Below are 20,616 nucleotides of genomic sequence, written 5' to 3' on the forward strand. Positions count from 1 at the left end.
CAGGAAGCCTGACTTTTTGGGTCCAGCAGAGTGAGCATCCATTGTTTTATATCAGTGATAAAAAAAAAAGTATAAATAAACACGTGTTGGAAAACAGTGTTTGGTGGCTGGCTGATGTCCGTCAGGTTAAAGTGAACATGACACAAGTTGGAAAAGACATGGATTCTTTCGCTGAAACAACATGAAGCTGTGCAAAAACAACCTCACAAGACCAGGTTCAATTTGTATTTATTTATTTTTTCTAGGAGCTGTTGATTAAAAATTAAGAAACAACCTTGACATGAATACGTTTCGTCGTTTTACCGACAAATCGATCAGAAAAGCTGTGAAGACGGTCAGAGTCCGCCTCTCTGGCTGCAGTGCGAGCTCCCGACACAGGGGGAACAGAATATTTCAGGGGAACAGAATTTCGCACAACACTGGAGTTTGGATGATTTCTGTGGACTTCACTGACTATCCGGTCCAACTCCTCATCAGATGAACTTGAATAAAGATCTGCATTTCTATGGGGACAAAACAAAAACATTATATTAAACTTTACCAATAAACGTTGTGAATAAGTTTCCATTGACGCCAGCTAATAAAGAGCAGTGAATTAAAAATACCTCAGGCCGGTTTCCCTCAGTCGACGCCTGATGGTCCTCATTGAAACACCAAACCTCGCCGCTATTTCGGGAGCCCGTAGTCCAGAGAGCATATAATCCTCCAGAACAAAAGACGGAATATCAAAAGCTGTCCGTCCTGGACCGGGTGTGTGTTGTTGGGTTGTTTTTTTTACTAGAAACGAGTTGGAGAGCCTCTTGAAAAATGGCAATTACTCTCTGCTCAAAATCTTGGTCAAAAAGAGCAGAATTAACTCCAAGAGCATCTATAATTTCTTCAATTCTTCCTGCCACATAGTCTGGAAGAGCGTCACCCACTTCTAATTGTGTGGTGAGGTTCAAAATATCTCTTCAAATCATTAGAAACTTCACTCAATTCCTCCTAAATGGGCGCCGCCATGTTTCAACTTCAGACCAGAGCACCTATTCTTCCTCGATTGGCCTAAACTCTGCCGCTCTGACTTTGATGGGTGTGTGACAGTTTAAATTAATTAATGATGTTCTTCAGCACAGGAACATGAAATAATTTATTAAATCGTGAAATAATTGTTAATGCTTTTTAAAATTAAATCAATATAGTTATTGAGGCACATATAATTAATTCTATATTTAATAAATTATTGGTGTATTTATTTCCAGTTTTATTCAATTAACAAAACATTTTAAGTAATTATTTCATGACTTATTTATTTATTGTGATTTGGCACTCTGAACCCTCCATAAATCAGGAACCATTATAGCAAATGTAATACGTACATCTAAGAGATAGATTTTAATTTATTTATTTATTCTAATTTAATCTAAGAGTTAAATAGTAGACATTCTCCTGGCGCCAAGAAGATATAGCGGGTAAAGGTATGCCATTCATTGGCCTGTTCTGCTTAGATAAAATGGTCTCAAGTAAAGTTTTAACTTTTTCATCTGAAGTTTAGGAAAATTTCAATACGTAGGGCACTGGTATTATAGGCCTTTAAATTCAGAAATTTTACCTTGAGCCCCACACTATACACAGTAAAAAAACAAAAATAAAACATTTCAGGAGGGAACTTTTCGGTCCATAGGATAAAAGGGCAGGTGCTCTAGCACCACCTCGTGTCTATCTGTGCACGTCCCTGTTGATATGCATTGTGGATCATATCTTAAACATGAAAATAAATCTAAATTTCAATTTTCTCCTTTGATCGCAAATAAAGAAAAACTATCTCGTATTTCTTCGGATTTTTTAAATGACTTTACTTTGTGAATGAAAACAAAAAGACAATCATGGGAGCTAGAGTTGTGAATGCGAAGTTGTCTTCTCGCCGTTGATCATTCTCGCGAGACTTTACGGACACGGTGTAGCTGTCTGAGTTGGAGAGGATCATGGCGGAGCGCAGGAGGCACAAGAAGCGGATCCAGGTAACATCACTTAATTGTTGATGAAATGCTGCTTCCGCGAGTTGACGCACTACGAACAAAATCCAGGTGCAGTTTTAGTATTGGACTTTTGCCGTAACGGTAGCCTTTGCTGAAGCAGGAGTCGTTAAATGACCGGTAGCAGTTGGAGCAGCTGGTGGCTAACGGCGGCTACCATTAGCTGAGTACCGAGAAGAAATAGCAGATTTTACTACACTTTTTCCCAGTATGTGACCTGAAGCACTCATTCGTTTTTTTCCCTGACATTGTAGTGGCGTTTCTCCGCTTTGTGCTAGGTTTATCCTTGCAGTCAGTTTTTCATTCTCATCGAGACTGAAGTGGTTCTAAACGTTTGCAGGCTAACTTGCGTCAGCTCTAAGCATTGTGTTTACATGACGTGAAGCTATTTAATTAGTGAGCAGACACACAGTACAGTTCTTTATAAGTCCTTGAAGCTGAATGGAAGACTTTCTTTAGGCGCCAGTCCAACAAAACACAGAGTACGTACAGGTTACATTAACTTTGTTCACATCAATATTCACTGTGCAGTTCACTTTAATTCATTTTAATTATTGTGGATATAAAAAGTTAAGTGGGGTTGTAAAATATTGCTTGGCAATGATAGAAGACAAAACCAGGCAGATAATTTGATTTTAACAGCGGTTTGCTGTGCAAAAGCTAAATCTAATCGAGGTTTTTGCTTGAGAGGATGCTTGTCTAGGATGGAGTCTATTAAGGGTGGTATATCTGTCAACATTAACATAAAAAACAGACTGATTGTCTGCCATATTGTTACTTTTTAAGTTCAGCTCCATTACAACACTTGTGATTACCTCAGTTATGAACCAACTGTAATCCAAAGGATCCTGTTTCCAACAAGCAAAGCCCCAAATATAACCATTATCTCTTGTTTTGGCCTAATTCGTTTGTTTCAAGGTGGTTGATTGTTCTGTTTCTTTCAGCGGTCAGGAAATAAAATGAGTATATAATGTTTTACCAAAGTATTCTTGCAACCTAAACTTTACACTCTAGAATTGAAAACTTTGTTACTTTTGGATTTCATGTGATAAACCAATACAAAGTAGCGCATGAGAAAATGATACATGGTTTTCATTTTTTTATTTTATTTTTTTCAAATAAAAATCAGAAAAATGAGCTGTGCATTTGTATTTAGCCCCCCTGACTCAGTACTTACAATGAAAGTTTTGCTGCAGTTACAGCTGGAAGACTTTTGGGTACGTGTCTACCAACCTTGAACATCTACGTGCTGAAATTTGTGCCCATTCTTTTTGCAAACCAGGAGTAGAAATTGACACCCGCCACTGACCGAATGCAGGTCATTTTCCTGCCGCTTCACAATCATGCACTACTTTGTGTTGGTCTACCATAGAAAATCCCATTAGAGTACTTCGACATGTGAGGTTGTAAGGTGTGACAATGTGAAAAACTTCATAAATGCCTTGGAAGGCACCGGAAGTTACAGTTTGGTACTCGGTAATAACTGTCAGTCAGCATTTCTTTAAAACAGCTGCATCTTTCTAACCTGCTTTAGATGAAGTATGGACAGAGATTATTAGAAGGCTTTATTTAGACTATATAGTTATGTCCAAACATTTACCTGCTGCTGTATGTTTGATTTTAAACTCAACTGTTAATGTTAACAAACTTAAGAGAATTATTGTCCCTTAAAAGACTTTAAATATCTAAGTAAAAGCAGTTTTGACTTTTATATCCTTAAGTATATAATGATGATAAAAGGTTACAAGAATTGTACTAAAATAATTAACAGAAAAGCATATGCTTGATGTGGAATGAGGGCTAATTGACTCACCTGTGCACAATAACATTGAGAGCTGAGGGAATATGGCAGCTGTTTCTCAAGGGAGAGGGGGGCCTGTTTAGCAGTTTACTCAGAATGCTACCAGTTATTCCTAAACTAACACATAAAACGCCAGGGTTCATAACACTGGCTTGACAGTTGTTTGCTATAGAGACATGTTCTTGTTTGAGAGGAGCTTATCTCCCTGCGATCAAACCAGGTAGATCCTTACTTGTATAAACTGACAAATATATATACATATATACATATATATATACATATATATATATATACATACACACATATATATATATATATATATATATGTATTTATATATATATATATATAAATACATATATACATACATATATATATATATATAAATACATATATATATATATATATAAATACATATATATATATATATATATGTATGTATATATATATATATACATACATACATACATACATATATATATATATATATATGTATGTATGTATGTATGTAACGTAACGTAACGTTGTGGGTACAAGAAAATAATTAGTCTAAAACAGAGATAAGCTGGTAAAAAAAAAAAAAAGATAATGGACTTAATATATAAACTGACTTCCTTCAGCAACTTCTATGAGTTTCCAACATTTCCGAAACCTTCACTGTTTCATAACAGTCAGAGGTTGGTACCTTAATAAAATAAAACAGAGGAAACTTCACTCTGCTCCGTTTAGCCTTCCTGTTAGCTGCTGAAAGTTGCTGTCTCTCTCCCAACTCAAATGAAATGCAGAAAATAGTTTGCTGTTAAGTTTTGAGTCTCCGTCCCCAAGTCATCAGTCAAGCTCCACCCGGCTGGTCGACAGCCGATTTCCCTGTGCATCTCTAATAATTATACTTGTCCTGTCTTCATCCATCTCAGTGTGGTTTGGCTCATCCACAAAACAGAACAGGTCCAGACTGCAACGAATAATCAGGGCTGACCTTCCCTCCATCCAGGACTTATACAGGTCTAGGGTCAGAAAAAGAGCTGCTAAAATCTATGCAGACCCCACACACCCTGCACATAAACTGTTCAGAGTTTTACCTTCAGGCCGCCGCTACAGAGCACTGTTCACTAAAACCAGCCGCCACAGAGACAGTTTCTTCCCCCAGGCTGTTTCTCTGATGAACATTCAATAGAGTACAGAACAACCTCATACTGAAGTTGCAAATGCACCTTTGTATATATGTATATTAAAGGATATACAGATATATCCATAAATATATCTTATAACACATTAAACAAAAACAAACCCAGAGAGCAAAGTGTACTGGAGTCAAATTCCTTGTTTGTATGTACAAACTTGGCAATAAAGCTGATTCTGATTAAGAACCAATTTAAACACACGGCTATACCAAAAGAGCATTTGTTCTTTTATTTTAGTTTTCCTCAGCTGACATTAGAGGATGATGTTGGCTGGCTCTGACCCCAGACTTGGAATAACATTCTCTCGTGGTTATTAGGCTGTTAGAAACTGTATTTGCTGGGGAAGACTATGCCAAAGATAAATAGATGCACATATTGTTGGTCATGACCTGTTCTCCACCAGAGCAGGTCTATCATTCTACAGTTTGAAATTCCAAATATTTCACACTGCACCAACATTTTGACTTCTTTCTTTGCTGTCTATTCACCTGGTCTCATAAAATGTGTCCACATATATGATGCAGCACCGACATACTATTTCCACAGTATAATTTAACCATGCATAGATTAAAGCTGTTTTGACATTTGCATCCCCAGATGTAGCCTGTGAGCTAGGTTGTTTGGTTTTGGAACATAAGAAACGTCATTAGCTACGTTTACATGGACATTAGTAATCAGACTAATAATGTGTCATGTAAACATGTCAGCTGGAATATTCTGATCGGATTCGGCAGGATCGGAATGAAATTGTAATCCGATTGAGAGGGGTGGTTTAGGCTGATTGACAATCTGATCGACGTGCATGTAAACACTTCCCCGGATCAAGTTATTCTGAATGAGGCAAACTGATCTGAGTGCACATGTGCACCCTAGCCTTGAGTGGCTAGTTGCTCTGGCTAGATGCTAACAGAATATTCTAATGGACAAGTTTACATGACACATTTTTTGTCTGATCGGCCATTTTATTCTGATTACTTATGTCCATATAAACGGTACAATGCAATTACTTTTTTGTTTTTTAATCCGAATACATTTAGATCCGATAGTGAAATTTTGTGCATGTAAACGTAGCTACTCTAATTGTTGGTGTTTGTTTTCTGCAGGAAGTGAACGAGCCCACCAAGGAGGAGAAGGTGGTGGCCAAGTACCTTCGATTTAACTGCCCCACCAAGTCCACGAACATGATGGGCCACCGAGTCGACTACTTTATCGGTTAGTGCTCAGCTGAACACGCAGCAGCAACACTGGGTGGAGTACAAGGGAGGAGGCCTGCGCTGTATGTGTCCTCCAACAGATACATCTTTACAGAACACTTTTTTCACACTGAAAGAACATGATGTTAGGTTTGGGTTTTTTTAGTTTTATGTTTATTCAGGGTTTATATTTGCATTGCTCTATTGGCACAACTGACCCCATTTGTCAGTTTTTGGAAATGTTGTGAACCTTTAAGTTGTTGGAGCAACTTGTGAACACTGAAGCATCACCACACCACAGATGAAACAGAAATGTTTCATCTCAATACAAACATGTCCATAGGAAATATGTTTTAAATAAAAATGTTTTTTTGTGTAAAGCATACAGGTCCTTCTCAAAATATTAGCATATTGTGATAAAGTTCATTATTTTCCATAATGTCATGATGAAAATTTAACATTCATATATTTTAGATTCATTGCACACTAACTGAAATATTTCAGGTCTTTTATTGTCTTAATACGGATGATTTTGGCATACAGTTCATGAAAACCCAAAATTCCTATCTCACAAAATTAGCATATCATTAAAAGGGTCTCTAAACGAGCTATGAACCTAATCATCTGAATCAACGAGTTAACTCTAAACACCTGCAAAAGATTTCTGAGGCCTTTAAAACTCCCAGCTTGGTTCATCACTCAAAACCCCAATCATGGGTAAGACTGCCGACGTGACTGCTGTCCAGAAGGCCACTATTGACACCCTCAAGCAAGAGGGTAAGACACAGAAAGAAATTTCTGAACAAATAGGCTGTTCCCAGAGTGCTGTATCAAGGCACCTCAGTGGGAAGTCTGTGGGAAGGAAAAAGTGTGCCAGAAAACGCTGCACAACGAGAAGAGGTGACCGGACCCTGAGGAAGATTGTGGAGAAGGGCCGATTCCAGACCTTGGTGGACCTGCGGAAGCAGTGGACTGAGTCTGGAGTAGAAACATCCAGAGCCACCGTGCACAGGCGTGTGCAGGAAATGGGCTACAGGTGCCGCATTCCCCAGGTCAAGCCACTTTTGAACCAGAAACAGCGGCAGAAGCGCCTGACCTGGGCTACAGAGAAGCAGCACTGGACTGTTGCTCAGTGGTCCAAAATACTTTTTTCGGATGAAAGCAAATTCTGCATGTCATTCGGAAATCAAGGTGCCAGAGTCTGGAGGAAGACTGGGGAGAAGGAAATGCCAAAATGCCAGAAGTCCAGTGTCAAGTACCCACAGTCAGTGATGGTCTGGGGTGCCAGCTGCTGGTGTTGGTCCACTGTGTTTTATCAAGGGCAGGGTCAATGCAGCTAGCTATCAGGAGATTTTGGAGCACTTCATGCTTCCATCTGCTGAAAAGCTTTATGGAGATGAAGATTAAATTTTTCAGCATGACCTGGTACCTGCTCACAGTGCCAAAACCACTGGTAAATGGTTTACTGACCATGGTATCACTGTGCTCAATTGGCCTGCCAACTCTCCTGACCTGAACCCCATAGAGAATCTGTGGGATATTGTGAAGAGAACGTTGAGAGACTCAAGACCCAACACTCTGGATGAGTTAAAGGCCGCTATCGAAGCATCCTGGGCCTCCATAAGACCTCAGCAGTGCCACAGGCTGATTGCCTCCATGCCACGCCGCATTGAAGCAGTCATTTCTGCAAAAGGATTCCCGACCAAGTATTGAGTGCATAACTGTACATGATTATTTGAAGGTTGACGTTTTTTGTATTAAAAACACTTTTCTTTTATTGGTCGGATGAAATATGCTAATTTTGTGAGATAGGAATTTTGGGTTTTCATGAGCTGTATGCCAAAATCATCCGTATTAAGACAATAAAAGACCTGAAATATTTCAGTTAGTGTGCAATGAATCTAAAATATATGAATGTTAAATTTTCATCATGACATTATGGAAAATAATGAACTTTATCACAATATGCTAATATTTTGAGAAGGACCTGTATGCTCATAAATTCCACCTCAGTATGTAGCTTAACTGCTCTGCCACGTGCTTTTCCTAAGTCTTTGTTCTGTATTTCAATATAAATCTGGACAAACACGGTTATAATGTGCATGTTGACTGGTTGGTGGTGGCATAAAACTATCTGTAATCATTCCTTTTAGCTCGTCGTTGAGCTGTCAGACCCAGTCATTGTTCAGAGTGTAATTGTCTGTGGCAGTAGGCAGCTGTCTTCATTCATAAGCTTACTGTGGGTTTGTTAATGGAAACCAAGAAGAGCTAAAGAAAATATCTGGTAGGGGAACAAAAGACGTGAATCCATCCATCTACGGTGTCTTGCAAAAGTAGTCATACCCATTAACTTTTTCACATTTTCCTACCAACAGAAAGTAGCACGTAATTGAGAAGAGGGAGAAAATATTGTTTTCACATTTCTGTGAAAAATAAAAATCTGTTGTGATCAAGCATAGTGTGTAAATGTATTCAGCCCCCTTCAATCTGATAACCCCTAAATAAAATTCAGTGCCAATAGTCACCTAATTGGTAAAGAACACCAGAGATCAGGGATGAAGCTTTTGGGAAATTGAATGCAGATTATGTGACGATATCACTAGTTTTGAGCATTTTACTCAGTCCATCCAGTCCTACATTAGAGTATGGCTCAAATGGCTCATTTTGCAAAGAAGAATGGGCAAAACTTTCAGTTTCTAGCTCCATTTAACCCTTGACCTGAGGACTGTCTCCCTGTTCCTTCCCATCTGAAACACTACTAGCGACAGAAATTCTTTAAACACTTAATTCAGTCTCTTGATATGCTGGTAGAGACATACAGTACCTTGCGAAAGTACTCGGCTGCCGTAAACCTTTCAACATCTTGCCACATTTCAGGCTTCAAACATAAAGATATAAAATTCAAATTTTTTGTGAAGAATCAACAACAAGAGGGACACAATCGTGAAGTGGAATGAAATTTATTGGATGTGTCAAACTTTTTTAACAAATAAAAAACTGAAAGTGGGACGTGCAATATTATTCGGCCCCTTTACTTTCAGTGCAGCAAACTCACTCCAGAAGTTCAGTGAGGATCTCTGAATGATCCAATGTTGTCCCAAATGACTGATGATGATAAATAGATTCCACCTGTGTGTAATCAAGTCTCCGTATAAATGCACCTGCTCTGTGATAGTCTCAGGGTTCTCTTCAAAGTACAGAGAGCATCATGAAGACCAAGGAACACACCAGGCAGGTCTGAGATACTGTTGTGGAGAAGTTTAAAGCCAGATTTGGATACAGAAAGATTTCCCAAGCTTTAACCATCCCAAGGAGCACTGTGCAAGTAATCATATTGAAATGGAAGGAGTATCAGACCACTGCAAATCTACCAAGACCCGGCCGTCCCTCTAAACTTTCATCTTGAACAAGGAGAAGACTGATCAGAGATGCAGCCAAGAGGCCCATGATCACTCTGGATGAACTGCAGAGATCTACAGTTGAGGTGGGAGAGTCTGTCCATAGGACAACAATCAGTCGTACACTGCACAAATCTGGTCTTTATGGAAGAGTGGCAAGAAGAAAACCATTTCTCAAAGATATCCATAAAAAGTCTCGTTTAAAGTTTGCCACAAGCCACCTGGGAGACACACCAAACATGTGGAAGAAGGTGCTCTGGTCAGATGAAACCAAAACCTAACTGTTTGGCCACAATGAAAAACGATATGTTTGGCGTAAAAGCAACACAGCTCATCACCCTGAACACACCATCTCCACTGTCAAACATGGTGGAGGCAGCATCATGGTTTGGGCCTGCTTTTCATCAGCAGGGACAGGTAAGATGGTCCAAATTGATGGGAAGATGGATGGGGCCAAATACAGGACCATTCTGGAAGAAAACCTGTTGGAGTCTGCAAGAGACCTGAGACTGGGACGGAGATTTATCTTCCAACAAGACAATGATCCAAAACATAAAGTCAAATCTACAATGGAATGGTTCACAAATAAACGTATCCAGGTGTTGGAATGGCCAAGTCAAAGTCTAGACCTGAATCCAATCGAGAATCTGTGGAAAGAGCTGAAGACTGCTGTTCACGAACGCTCTCCATCCAACCTCACTGAGCTCCAGCTGTTTTGCAAGAAAGAATGGGCAAGAATTTCAGTCTCTCGATGTGAAAAACTGATAGAGACAAACTCCAAGCGACTTCCAGCTGTAATTGTAGCAAAGGGTGGCGCTACAAAGTATTAACGCAAGGGGGCCGAATAATATTGCACGCCCCACTTTTCAGTTTTTTGTTTATTAAAAAAATTTGACACATCCAATAAATTTCATTCCACTTCACGATTGTGTCCCACTTGTTGTTGATTCTTCACAAAAAATTAGAATTTTATATCTTTATGTTTGAAGCCTGAAATGTGGCAAGAGGTTGAAAAGTTCAAGGCAGCCGAGTACGTTCGCAAGGCACTGTACCCTAAAGGTCTTGCAGCTGTAATTGCAACCGAAGGTGGTTGTACAAAATATTGACTGACTGGGACTGAATATAAATGCAGGCCACACTTTTCAGATTTGTATTTGTTTGAAACTATTAGAGGCCATGTAGTTTCATCCCCATTTACAATTACACACTACTTTGTTGGTCTATCACATTAAATCTCAACGAAAAACACAGACATCTGGGGTTGTAACATGACAAAAAGTCACAAGGTTTGAGGCACTGTATATGACTGCTAGCTTTGTTTTCCAAATGAGCTAATTAAAAAGTAAACACGCAAGTTAGCTAAAATAATTTTGGGTGTATTCTCTAATCCTTACTGATCTCTGGTTATATTGAATGAAATAAACACATGATGTTTTACTGTGTCTCTGTTTAGCATCCAAGGCTGTGGACTGTCTGCTGGAATCCAAATGGGCCAAAGCTAAGAAGGGAGAGGAGGCGCTGTTCACCACCAGAGAGTCGGTGGTGGATTACTGCAACAGGTCGGCCCACATTCGACACTGTGAATTCGTCGTATGTTACAACTAGAACCAGGCCTATGGAAGGTCAAAAAGGACAAAATTAAATAAATAATATATCATGAAATAAAAAAAATTTGGATGTCCCATAAACTAAATCCATGTCCCATTAAATATACCATTTATTTATTTAATACATCATTAAATGAATTAAATATACCATTTTAACATCAAATAATTCAATGTAATTTTTTTTATTAATTCATTTAAAAATATATAACCATATCACTCTGTATTTATTTATTTCATGGCTCCCTGCAGCAGTGTCATTATAAAATTATTTTATCTGTCAACTTGACCCATCAAACAGAGTGGGTGGGGCTAACGGCTTCCTCCACGCAGAACCTCACTGAGGTCTCTTGTGAACTGGTTAGAGACCAGAATAGGGATATAGAAGCTAGAGTTGCTCATCCAGGGTTTGTGGTGAATAAATCGCAAGAATTTCTTGAAGTTATTTCCAAACTTTCCATCAAAGACATTGACCTCAGACTCATGGCAAACTTAGAAGGCGTTGTCTGCAGCAGTTGTGTGAAGCAGCCAATCAGACGTCTGTGGAGGAGCCGCTCTAAGCCCGCCCACTAAGTTTGATGGGTCGAGTTGACAGTTTAAATATTTTCATGATGACACTGCTGCAGCCATGAAATAAATAAAAACAGAGTGAAATAGTTCTGTATTTTTAAATGAATTACCTTCTTTCATGGTACATCTATTTATTTCATGAGATATTTGGTAAATGGCCTGAAATTATATAACGATTTAAACTACAATCAGTCATCCACCCATTCACACACTGACTATGGTGAACTACAGCCACGGTTGCCCTGGGACGGACTGATAGATGCGAGGCTGCCATACAATCGCCGCAACTGAACCATCTGACCACCATCAACCGGCAACCCACCAGTTACAGGACGTACTCCTACCACCTGAGCCACAGTCGCCCACAACATTTATAACATTTTGTCCCTTTTAACCTTCCATAAGGTTCAACCATTGTACCTCAGACAGAAATGGGCAGAAAACTGTGTTCTATAAGCGTCTTCTAGGTGCGTCACTAGTTTAGATATTTTTTAGTCTCCAAAATAACGATCCCTAACATTATTTCTTTAAATTGGCAAATATAGTTATACAAATATATATATACAGGTCCTTCTCAAAATATTAGCATATTGTGATAAAGTTCATTATTTTCCATAATGTAATGATGAAAATTTAACATTCGTATATTTTAGATTCATTGCACACTAACTGAAATATTTCAGGTCTTTTATTGTCTTAATACGGATGATTTTGGCATACAGCTCATGAAAACCCAAAATTCCTATCTCACAAAATTAGCATATTTCTTCCGACCAATAAAAGAAAAGTGTTTTTAATACAAAAAACGTCAACCTTCAAATAATCATGTACAGTTATGCACTCAATACTTGGTCGGGAATCCTTTTGCAGAAATGACTGCTTCAATGCGGCATGGCATGGAGGCAATCAGCCTGTGGCACTGCTGAGGTCTTATGGAGGCCCAGGATGCTTCGATAGCGGCCTTTAGCTCATCCAGAGTGTTGGGTCTTGAGTCTCTCAACGTTCTCTTCACAATATCCCACAGATTCTCTATGGGGTTCAGGTCAGGAGAGTTGGCAGGCCAATTGAGCACAGTGATACCATGGTCAGTAAACCATTTACCAGTGGTTTTGGCACTGTGAGCAGCTGCCAGGTCGTGCTGAAAAATGAAATCTTCATCTCCATAAAGGTTTTCAGCAGATGGAAGCATGAAGTGCTCCAAAATCTCCTGATAGCTAGCTGCATTGACCCTGCCCTTGATAAAACACAGTGGACCAACACCAGCAGCTGACACGGCACCCCAGACCATCACTGACTGTGGGTACTTGACACTGGACTTCTGGCATTTTGGCATTTCCTTCTCCCCAGTCTTCCTCCAGACTCTGGCACCTTGATTTCCGAATGACATGCAGAATTTGCTTTCATCCGAAAAAAGTACTTTGGACCACTGAGCAACAGTCCAGTGCTGCTTCTCTGTAGCCCAGGTCAGGCGCTTCTGCCGCTGTTTCTAGTTCAAAATGGGCTTGACCTGGGGAATGCGGCAGCTGTAGCCCATTTCCTGCACACGCCTGTGCACGGTGGCTCTGGATGTTTCTACTCCAGACTCAGTCCACTGCTTCCGCAGGTCCCCCAAGGTCTGGAATCGGCCCTTCTCCACAATCTTCCTCAGGGTCCGGTCACCTCTTCTCGTTGTGCAGCGTTTTCTGCCACACTTTTTCCTTCCCACAGACTTCCCACTGAGGTGCCTTGATACAGCACTCTGGGAACAGCCTATTCGTTCAGAAATTTCTTTCTGTGTCTTACCCTCTTGCTTGAGGGTGTCAATAGTGGCCTTCTGGACAGCAGTCAGGTCGGCAGTCTTACCCATGATTGGGGTTTTGAGTGATGAACCAGGCTGGGAGTTTTAAAGGCCTCAGGAATCTTTTGCAGGTGTTTAGAGTTAACTCGTTGATTCAGATGATTAGGTTCATAGCTCGTTTAGAGACCCTTTTAATGATATGCTAATTTTGTGAGATAGGAATTTGGGGTTTTCATGAGCTGTATGCCAAAATCATCCGTATTAAGACAATAAAAGACCTGAAATATTTCAGTTAGTGTGCAATGAATCTAAAATATATGAATGTTAAATTTTCATCATGACATTATGGAAAATAATGAACTTTATCACAATATGCTAATATTTTGAGAAGGACCTGTATATATATATTTTTTTTTTCATTGAAAAGGGAGGACTTTTAAATATAAATGAAGCTCACTTCTAGACCTAAAAACAAAATCTTTTCATTTTGTTTGCAGACTCTTAAAGAAGCAGTTCTTTCACCGAGCTCTTAAGGTGATGAAGAAAAAACCCGAAAAAGACACCAAGAAGGAGAAAGAGAAAGAAAAAATCAAAAGTGACAGCAGCAAAGAAGATGAGAAAAAAGGAAAGAAGGAGAAAGAGAAGAAGAAAGAGCCTGAAGTTGTGGAAACCAAGAAAGAGAAAAGCGTGAGTGACTCAGTGAACGACTCTACAACACTCCTGAAAGAACATAGTTGAGAGATGATCAAATCCAGTAATTGTAGCTTGTCTGAACCTCTCAAACATTATTTTGGGTCCATCTGAAGCAACGACCCCCACAAGAGTATATATGCTTTCAGTTGCCTTTTCTCTGAGCTGATCGACCTTCAGTCCGTGAGCTGATATTTACCCTGCTGTGTGAGTTCAAAGTGCACAGACCCTTAAAATCTTTGGGGGGGGATCACTTCAATCAGTTTTTAATCTGTTCAGGATTGTAAAAAGCCTTAAATATGCCCATATTTTGCACATTAGATCCTAAATCATATTTAGTGATGTCCTAAATGTGTAGGTTCGGTTATTCATGATTTCTTTCTGCAGTTTGAGTATTATTACCCTGTGAAAAAAAACTACTAGAGGTGAGCAATATGACAAAAATATATTACAATTGTTCTTAAACTGTAAAATCGCAATTATATCACTACTAGCTCCTAAATAAAAGAATATGAAGCGCTCAATTTTGCCAACTTGTGTGAAGCAGAACTGACATTTAAGAAATCCGTTTCCAGAAGAAATAAACTACACTGTCTCAAACTGTTTTGTCTAACTTAGAATAGTTTTAATTTCAAAACACCACCACCACTCAGGGAAAGTTCACTGTTTAAATAAAAAAGTTAAACTCCACAACAAGTAACTATCTGTGTTGAACATCATTTAAAAATGCTGATTTTCTTTGAACAACAGGACGACAGCCCAGGAACCCCTAAGAAGAAGAAAGAGGTGAAGAAAAAGTTTAAACTGGAGCCTCATGAGGATCAGTTGTTTCTGGATGGAAATGAGGTGAGAAACTGTGCATATTGCAGTTTTTACCAGTTAAGACAGTGAAGAACATAACACTTGCCTCCTTGCTGCAGGTGTACGTGTGGATTTACGACCCGGTCCATTTCAAAACGTTTGCCATGGGCTTGATCCTCGGTACGTCAGGACTGCAACCCTAAGGTTTCTGCTGAGCAAAAACCAGATGGAAGGATCATCTCACATTGATGTTGTTTTTCTCAGTTATTGCAGTGATTGCAGCCACCCTGTTCCCGTTGTGGCCGGCAGAAATGCGTGTTGGCGTGTACTACCTGAGTGTTGCAGCTGGCTGCTTTGTGGCCAGCATCCTGCTTCTAGCAGTTGGTAAGCAGATCCGGTAAAGCAGGAACTGTTAGGGTTGATGTCCTTGTATAGCTTTTTTAAAACTCAGGTGTTTTTCCATACAGCAAAGGCAATATTTTCAAAAAAATGTTTATTCTGATGCTTTACTGACTGAAAACATTCTTAGAAAGCATTAAATTCTTCTACCCAGATGTCCTTGAAATTCAGAGCTTCACATAAAGCAAAGATAAACGTAAAATAAGCGTAAAGATTTTGACCAGTGTTTTACTCTGGGCTGTAAAAGTATTCACCAGATGTATTTTATTGAGATTTTATGTGACAGACCAATGAAAGCAGAGCACAATTCTTAAGTGGAAGGAAGGGGATTGTGGTTCATATTGTTTTAATAAAAAGTCTGGCGTTCATTTATACTCATCCTACCTGCGCCAGCAATTTCACTACTGTTAGATGACCTTTAGGAAATGTCTCTGCCAGCTCTGTCAGATTGACTAGAGAGCTTCTAAGAACATCAATTTTTGAGTTTTGCCACTCAAAAATGGGATATAGATCTGGGATTTGACTAGGCTATCGCATGAATCACGTGTTGGCATGAAACATGCTTTAATCGAAGCGATTCTATTGTAGCTTTGGCTGTTCGTTTAGGGCGGTAGTCCTTCTGAAAGATGAATCGAGGCTGAAGTCTTCTAAGATTGCCTGTTTTTAGCTCTATCCATCTTGCTATTAACTCTTGACTACTTTCCTCATCACTGCTAAATAAAAGCGTTCCCACACCATGATGGTATGTTCAGGGTTATATGCAGTGTTAGTTTACCGCCACACATAATGTCATCATAGGTGGGCAGCCATGTTTTTGTAGGTTTGATGTTGCACCATACTCATCAGTGCTCTGTGAGATGTTCAAACGTCTCCACAATGTTCTCCCTGACCTGTCTGGTGTGTTCCTTGGTCTTTTTGCTTTGTTTACTACTGTTCTCTAACAAACCTCTGAGGGTTTAGGGTATTTCAGGATGTATTTCCGTACACTGAACTTTATTTAGGGGAAGAAGAGTAAAGATGGTGGAATACAAGTGCACGCCACACTTTTCAGATTTATTTGTGAAGACCACTGAGAAAGAATGCATGTATGGTATTTACCATGGTATTTCCGTAAACTAAATATATTGATGTTTATGGTGTAACAGGACAAAATGAATAAATATTCAGTTTTGCTGTCTCAAAAGTAGTTTCTTCTCTCCTTAGCTCGCTGCATCCTCTTCCTGATTATCTGGCTGGTGACTGGTGGGCGTCATCACTTCTGGTTCCTGCCCAACTTGACCGCAGACGTGGGCTTCATCGACTCGTTCAGGCCGCTCTACACTCACGAATACAAAGGGCCACGAACCAGTGACAAGAGGTGTTTAGATAAGACTGACGAGAAGGACAGCAGCACCTCCCTTAAGGATGAGAAGTCGGACAGCGAGAAGAAGGATGCTGACGATGAGGAAGAGGATGAAGAGGAAGAGAGCAAAGAGGCAAAGCAAGAAGGAACAGGTGACCGCCACTCAGATACAGACAGCGACCGCCGAGAGGACGAAGGCTCACAGCACAGCAACGGAAACGACTTTGAAATGATCACCAGGGAGGAGCTGGAGCAGCACACAGAAGAGGAGGAAGATGATGATGATGATGATGGAGAGGAGGAAGACGAGGAGACACAGGAGAGGAAAGAAGGTAGTGAAAGTGAGTCTAAACCCCAGACTGCTGAGACATAAACTTCCTGTTCCATCACTCTCGTTTTCTCCTCTGCCTTCCCTCCTTCCCTGCTGTGATCCCAGGACCTGCTAGTCCAGCCTCTCTGAGTGGAGAGAAGCTCCCTCTCATGTTGTTGAGATCTTCCACTAAACAGTACCGGGATAGACGGAACACTCAAAGGTTTATGGCTATGACAATGGGGAAAATGTAGAAAAAAAGAAGCCTTACAGTGGAAATGATTCCTTTCCAATTAAATGTTATTTATGTGAAAATGAAACTGCTGCCGGACATGTTTGCCTGAGGAACCTATCGGACCAAAACGGTGTTTTACTGTGCCTTGTGTTACAAGGTTGCATTTTACATCAGCACCATTTAGAGGATATGAAGTCAAATGAGGATAATGCTGAGAAGTCATGTTTGACTGGTTGGGAAGCACAGTACTGGTGTCGTCCTCGGAGCGTCATATAAATGCCAGGGAGTCTGATAGATTTCTCAGACAGAAGAATGATCAGTTTGCCAGGTGTTCAGTCCTGCACCCAGCCAGGTGGACCAAATCCAGAGGTTTATTTTAAAGAAAAAAGACCATGTTGTGACAGATCAGAGGTCTGGATAGCAGAGTAGTGTGGGTCTCTGAAGTACTAGCTACAGGTTCATCTCAGTTCATTAGTTAATTTATTGCACTGACTCCGTTGTAGGAAAACTCAAATAATATGTAGATTCATGATGCAGAGTGATCTATTGAAAGGTTTTAATCCTGTTAATATTGATGATTATGGCTTACAGCTAATGAAAAACACATCAGCAATCCAGTCATTTTTCTCCTCAGCACAGGTAAAACGCTTCTATCCCTGCTGCTTGGGCACTTTTTTTTCTGTGTACTTTTTCCATTCACTTAACTTTCCATTTATATAGCTCAGGAAGGATTAACTAGCCACATCCAGCCTTTTGAATCGCCTCCAAACACTTGAATGTGCTTTGCTTTACAATTCTCTCAAGACTGTGGATGTCCCTTTTTGCTTGTGCAACCCTTTTTAACCATGTTTTCCTTCCACTCAACTTCCGATTAACATGCTTGAAGACAGAAAGGCCGTAACATCACCAAGACTTATTTAAAAAAAATGTTTTTTTTTCATTAGCTATAAGCCATAATTATCAAAGTTAACAAACGCTCAAAATATTTTACCATGTTATAAATCTTAATTACACTTTTTGAATTATTTTTCCATTTTATCCTAATCTATTGAGATGCACCTGTATTTTCTTCTTTTAAATGGCTCAGGATCATAGTGCAGTTATTCCTTTAGTATAAAATATTTCTTCATGTAATTTATCTTGAAGAATACACTTGGGCAACTGCTGACAGCTGGCCTACTAAATATTTCGTTAATATTGCTGAATAATTAAGATTGTAAGACCTAAAGCTGGAGAAACCAGTGGGAACATTACAGTGAACTTTAGTGCCAAACACCAGATAAAAGTTAGGCTTAAACATGAGGAGCCGAGTTCTATTTAATAAAGCCATTCATTTTGTAACCGCAGTGTCAGATTCATTCTCCAAACCGGCTGAAAAATCGCAGCACAAAGTTGGCAAGCAGGTAAAGAAAGAGGATCTTGGTCTCAGCGAAACCGGTAAACTTGCGTTCACACTAGACTCCCAACCGAAGGAGTCCAATCTAGTCTTGCACAAGCAATCAGTGGGCTTATTTTTTGAGTCCAGATCCGCTCACTGATCGGCTGAGATCCAGTCGCCGAGGTCCAAGCTGTTCTTTCACTTTATATTTGAGTTAGAAATGGGTTAGATGCTCTTTTTAGGCATAGCAAGGATTATATTTAAGTATAAAACAGAAAATGTATCATTTATATATGGATTCTATTAATGTATCAGATATATGCATATAGTACTCAGTCAAAATCTATAAAACCAGACTCATTTTCATCTGTGTCCCGTTATTGTTTTTATCTAAATCATCTAGTCCAGCTTTTAAAGGTAGAATCTGTGAATCTTTGGATTACAGCATTTTTAGATTTACCACTGTGTCAAGTGTGTGATGTGGTTGGTTGTGTGTTGCCAGGTCTGCTTTTCTCCCTCTAACAATGGTCTGTCTGTCGTTAACCTGAAGTTAAGAAACCTGTTGCTGTAACACCAACAGTCTGATAAAATGGTTTAACATCTGCCCAGCTTTCCATATGTTCTGTTACTTTAACTTGTCTAATCGGTAGTGGGTTTTTTTTCCTGCCGTAGTCCTAATGAGGTGTGTAGCTCTCTTGACTTTCTAAGTTGCATGTTGTCATGTTTGTCGTTCTGTTTTCATCCTTTTATTTTCCTTCATTTTTTTAAACGGGCAAAAATGCATCTGTTTGCAGAGCTGCCAGCGGATAGCCGTTTCACACGAAGAAAAGAAACTATTCTCGACTTACAACTGTCGGTCTGTTGTGTATCATAGTATTACTCTATGCTGCTGCTGCTTCTCATCGCACATTTCTAGGGAAAATTAAAGTGCAAAATGTAAAACTTTCAACGTTTTATCTCTGGTGTATTTTTGATCACCTTGTCAATATCATTCTTAAGACTGTCTCCTAAGATATCAAAGTGTAATTTACTGAAATTGGATGTCTGGATTATATCTGTATGTTATTATTGCAATAAAAACCTAGAAAGCATCAGGGTCTGTGTTTAGTTTTTGCCTCTTAGGAGTTCTTTTTAAATGATGGAGTAGTTCCTAAAACAGGAAACCTTCACAGCATTTTATACACAAAAATCCACATTTCAGTTTAAGAGATAATATAAATCTTAAAAAATTAAAGCAGCATGGAAAAGTAGTTCAAAAAGTTAAACTCTTTTAGATTCATTACACACTGATACACTGCTTAAAAAATTAAGGGAACACTTAAACAACACAATATAACTTCAAGTAAATCAAACTTCAGTGAAATCAAACTGTCCACTTAGGAAGCAGCACTGATTGACAATCAATTTCACATGATGTTGTTCAAATGGAAAAGACAACAGGAGGAAATCTTTGACGATTAGCAAGACACACTCAATAAAGGAGTGGTTCTGCAGGTGGGGACCACAGATCACTTCTCAGTACCTCTGCTTTCTGGCTGATGTTTGGGTCACGTTTGAATGTTGGTGGGGCTTTCACACTCGTGGTAGCATGAGACGGACTCTACAACCCACACAAGTGGCTCAGGTAGTGCAGCTCATCCAGGATGACACATCAATGCGAGCTGTAGCAAGAAGGTTTGCTGTGTCTCTCAGCGTAGTGTCCAGAGCCTGGAGGCACTACCAGGAGACAGGCCAGTACACCAGGAGACGTGGAGGAGGCCGTAGGCAACAACCCAGCAGCAGGACCGCTACCTCCACCTTTGTGCAAGGAGGAACAGGAGGAGCACTGCCAGAGCCCAGCAAAATGACCTCCAGCAGGCCACAAATGTGCATGTGTCTGCACAAACGGTTAGAAACAGACTCCATGAGGATGGTATGAGGGCCC

The 20,616-nt window shown here is 39.7% G+C and overlaps 1 protein-coding gene across 1 annotated transcript; it reads left to right on the forward strand.

Annotated features, from left to right (window-relative positions):
• The first annotated feature begins 1,849 nt into the window (after positions 1–1,849).
• sec62 (SEC62 homolog, preprotein translocation factor) lies at positions 1,850–19,783 on the forward strand. Its single transcript, XM_047369077.1, has 8 exons — positions 1,850–2,000; positions 6,099–6,207; positions 11,040–11,145; positions 14,035–14,224; positions 14,978–15,073; positions 15,148–15,208; positions 15,293–15,412; positions 16,631–19,783. Exons 1-8 carry the CDS (start codon positions 1,965–1,967, stop codon positions 17,140–17,142), a joined length of 1,230 nt encoding a protein of 409 aa, XP_047225033.1. The 5' UTR covers positions 1,850–1,964; the 3' UTR covers positions 17,143–19,783.
• Positions 19,784–20,616: the final 833 nt, after the last annotated feature.

The sequence above is a fragment of the Girardinichthys multiradiatus genome, chromosome 6 (assembly GCF_021462225.1).
Source record: "Girardinichthys multiradiatus isolate DD_20200921_A chromosome 6, DD_fGirMul_XY1, whole genome shotgun sequence".
Lineage (NCBI taxonomy): Eukaryota > Metazoa > Chordata > Actinopteri > Cyprinodontiformes > Goodeidae > Girardinichthys > Girardinichthys multiradiatus.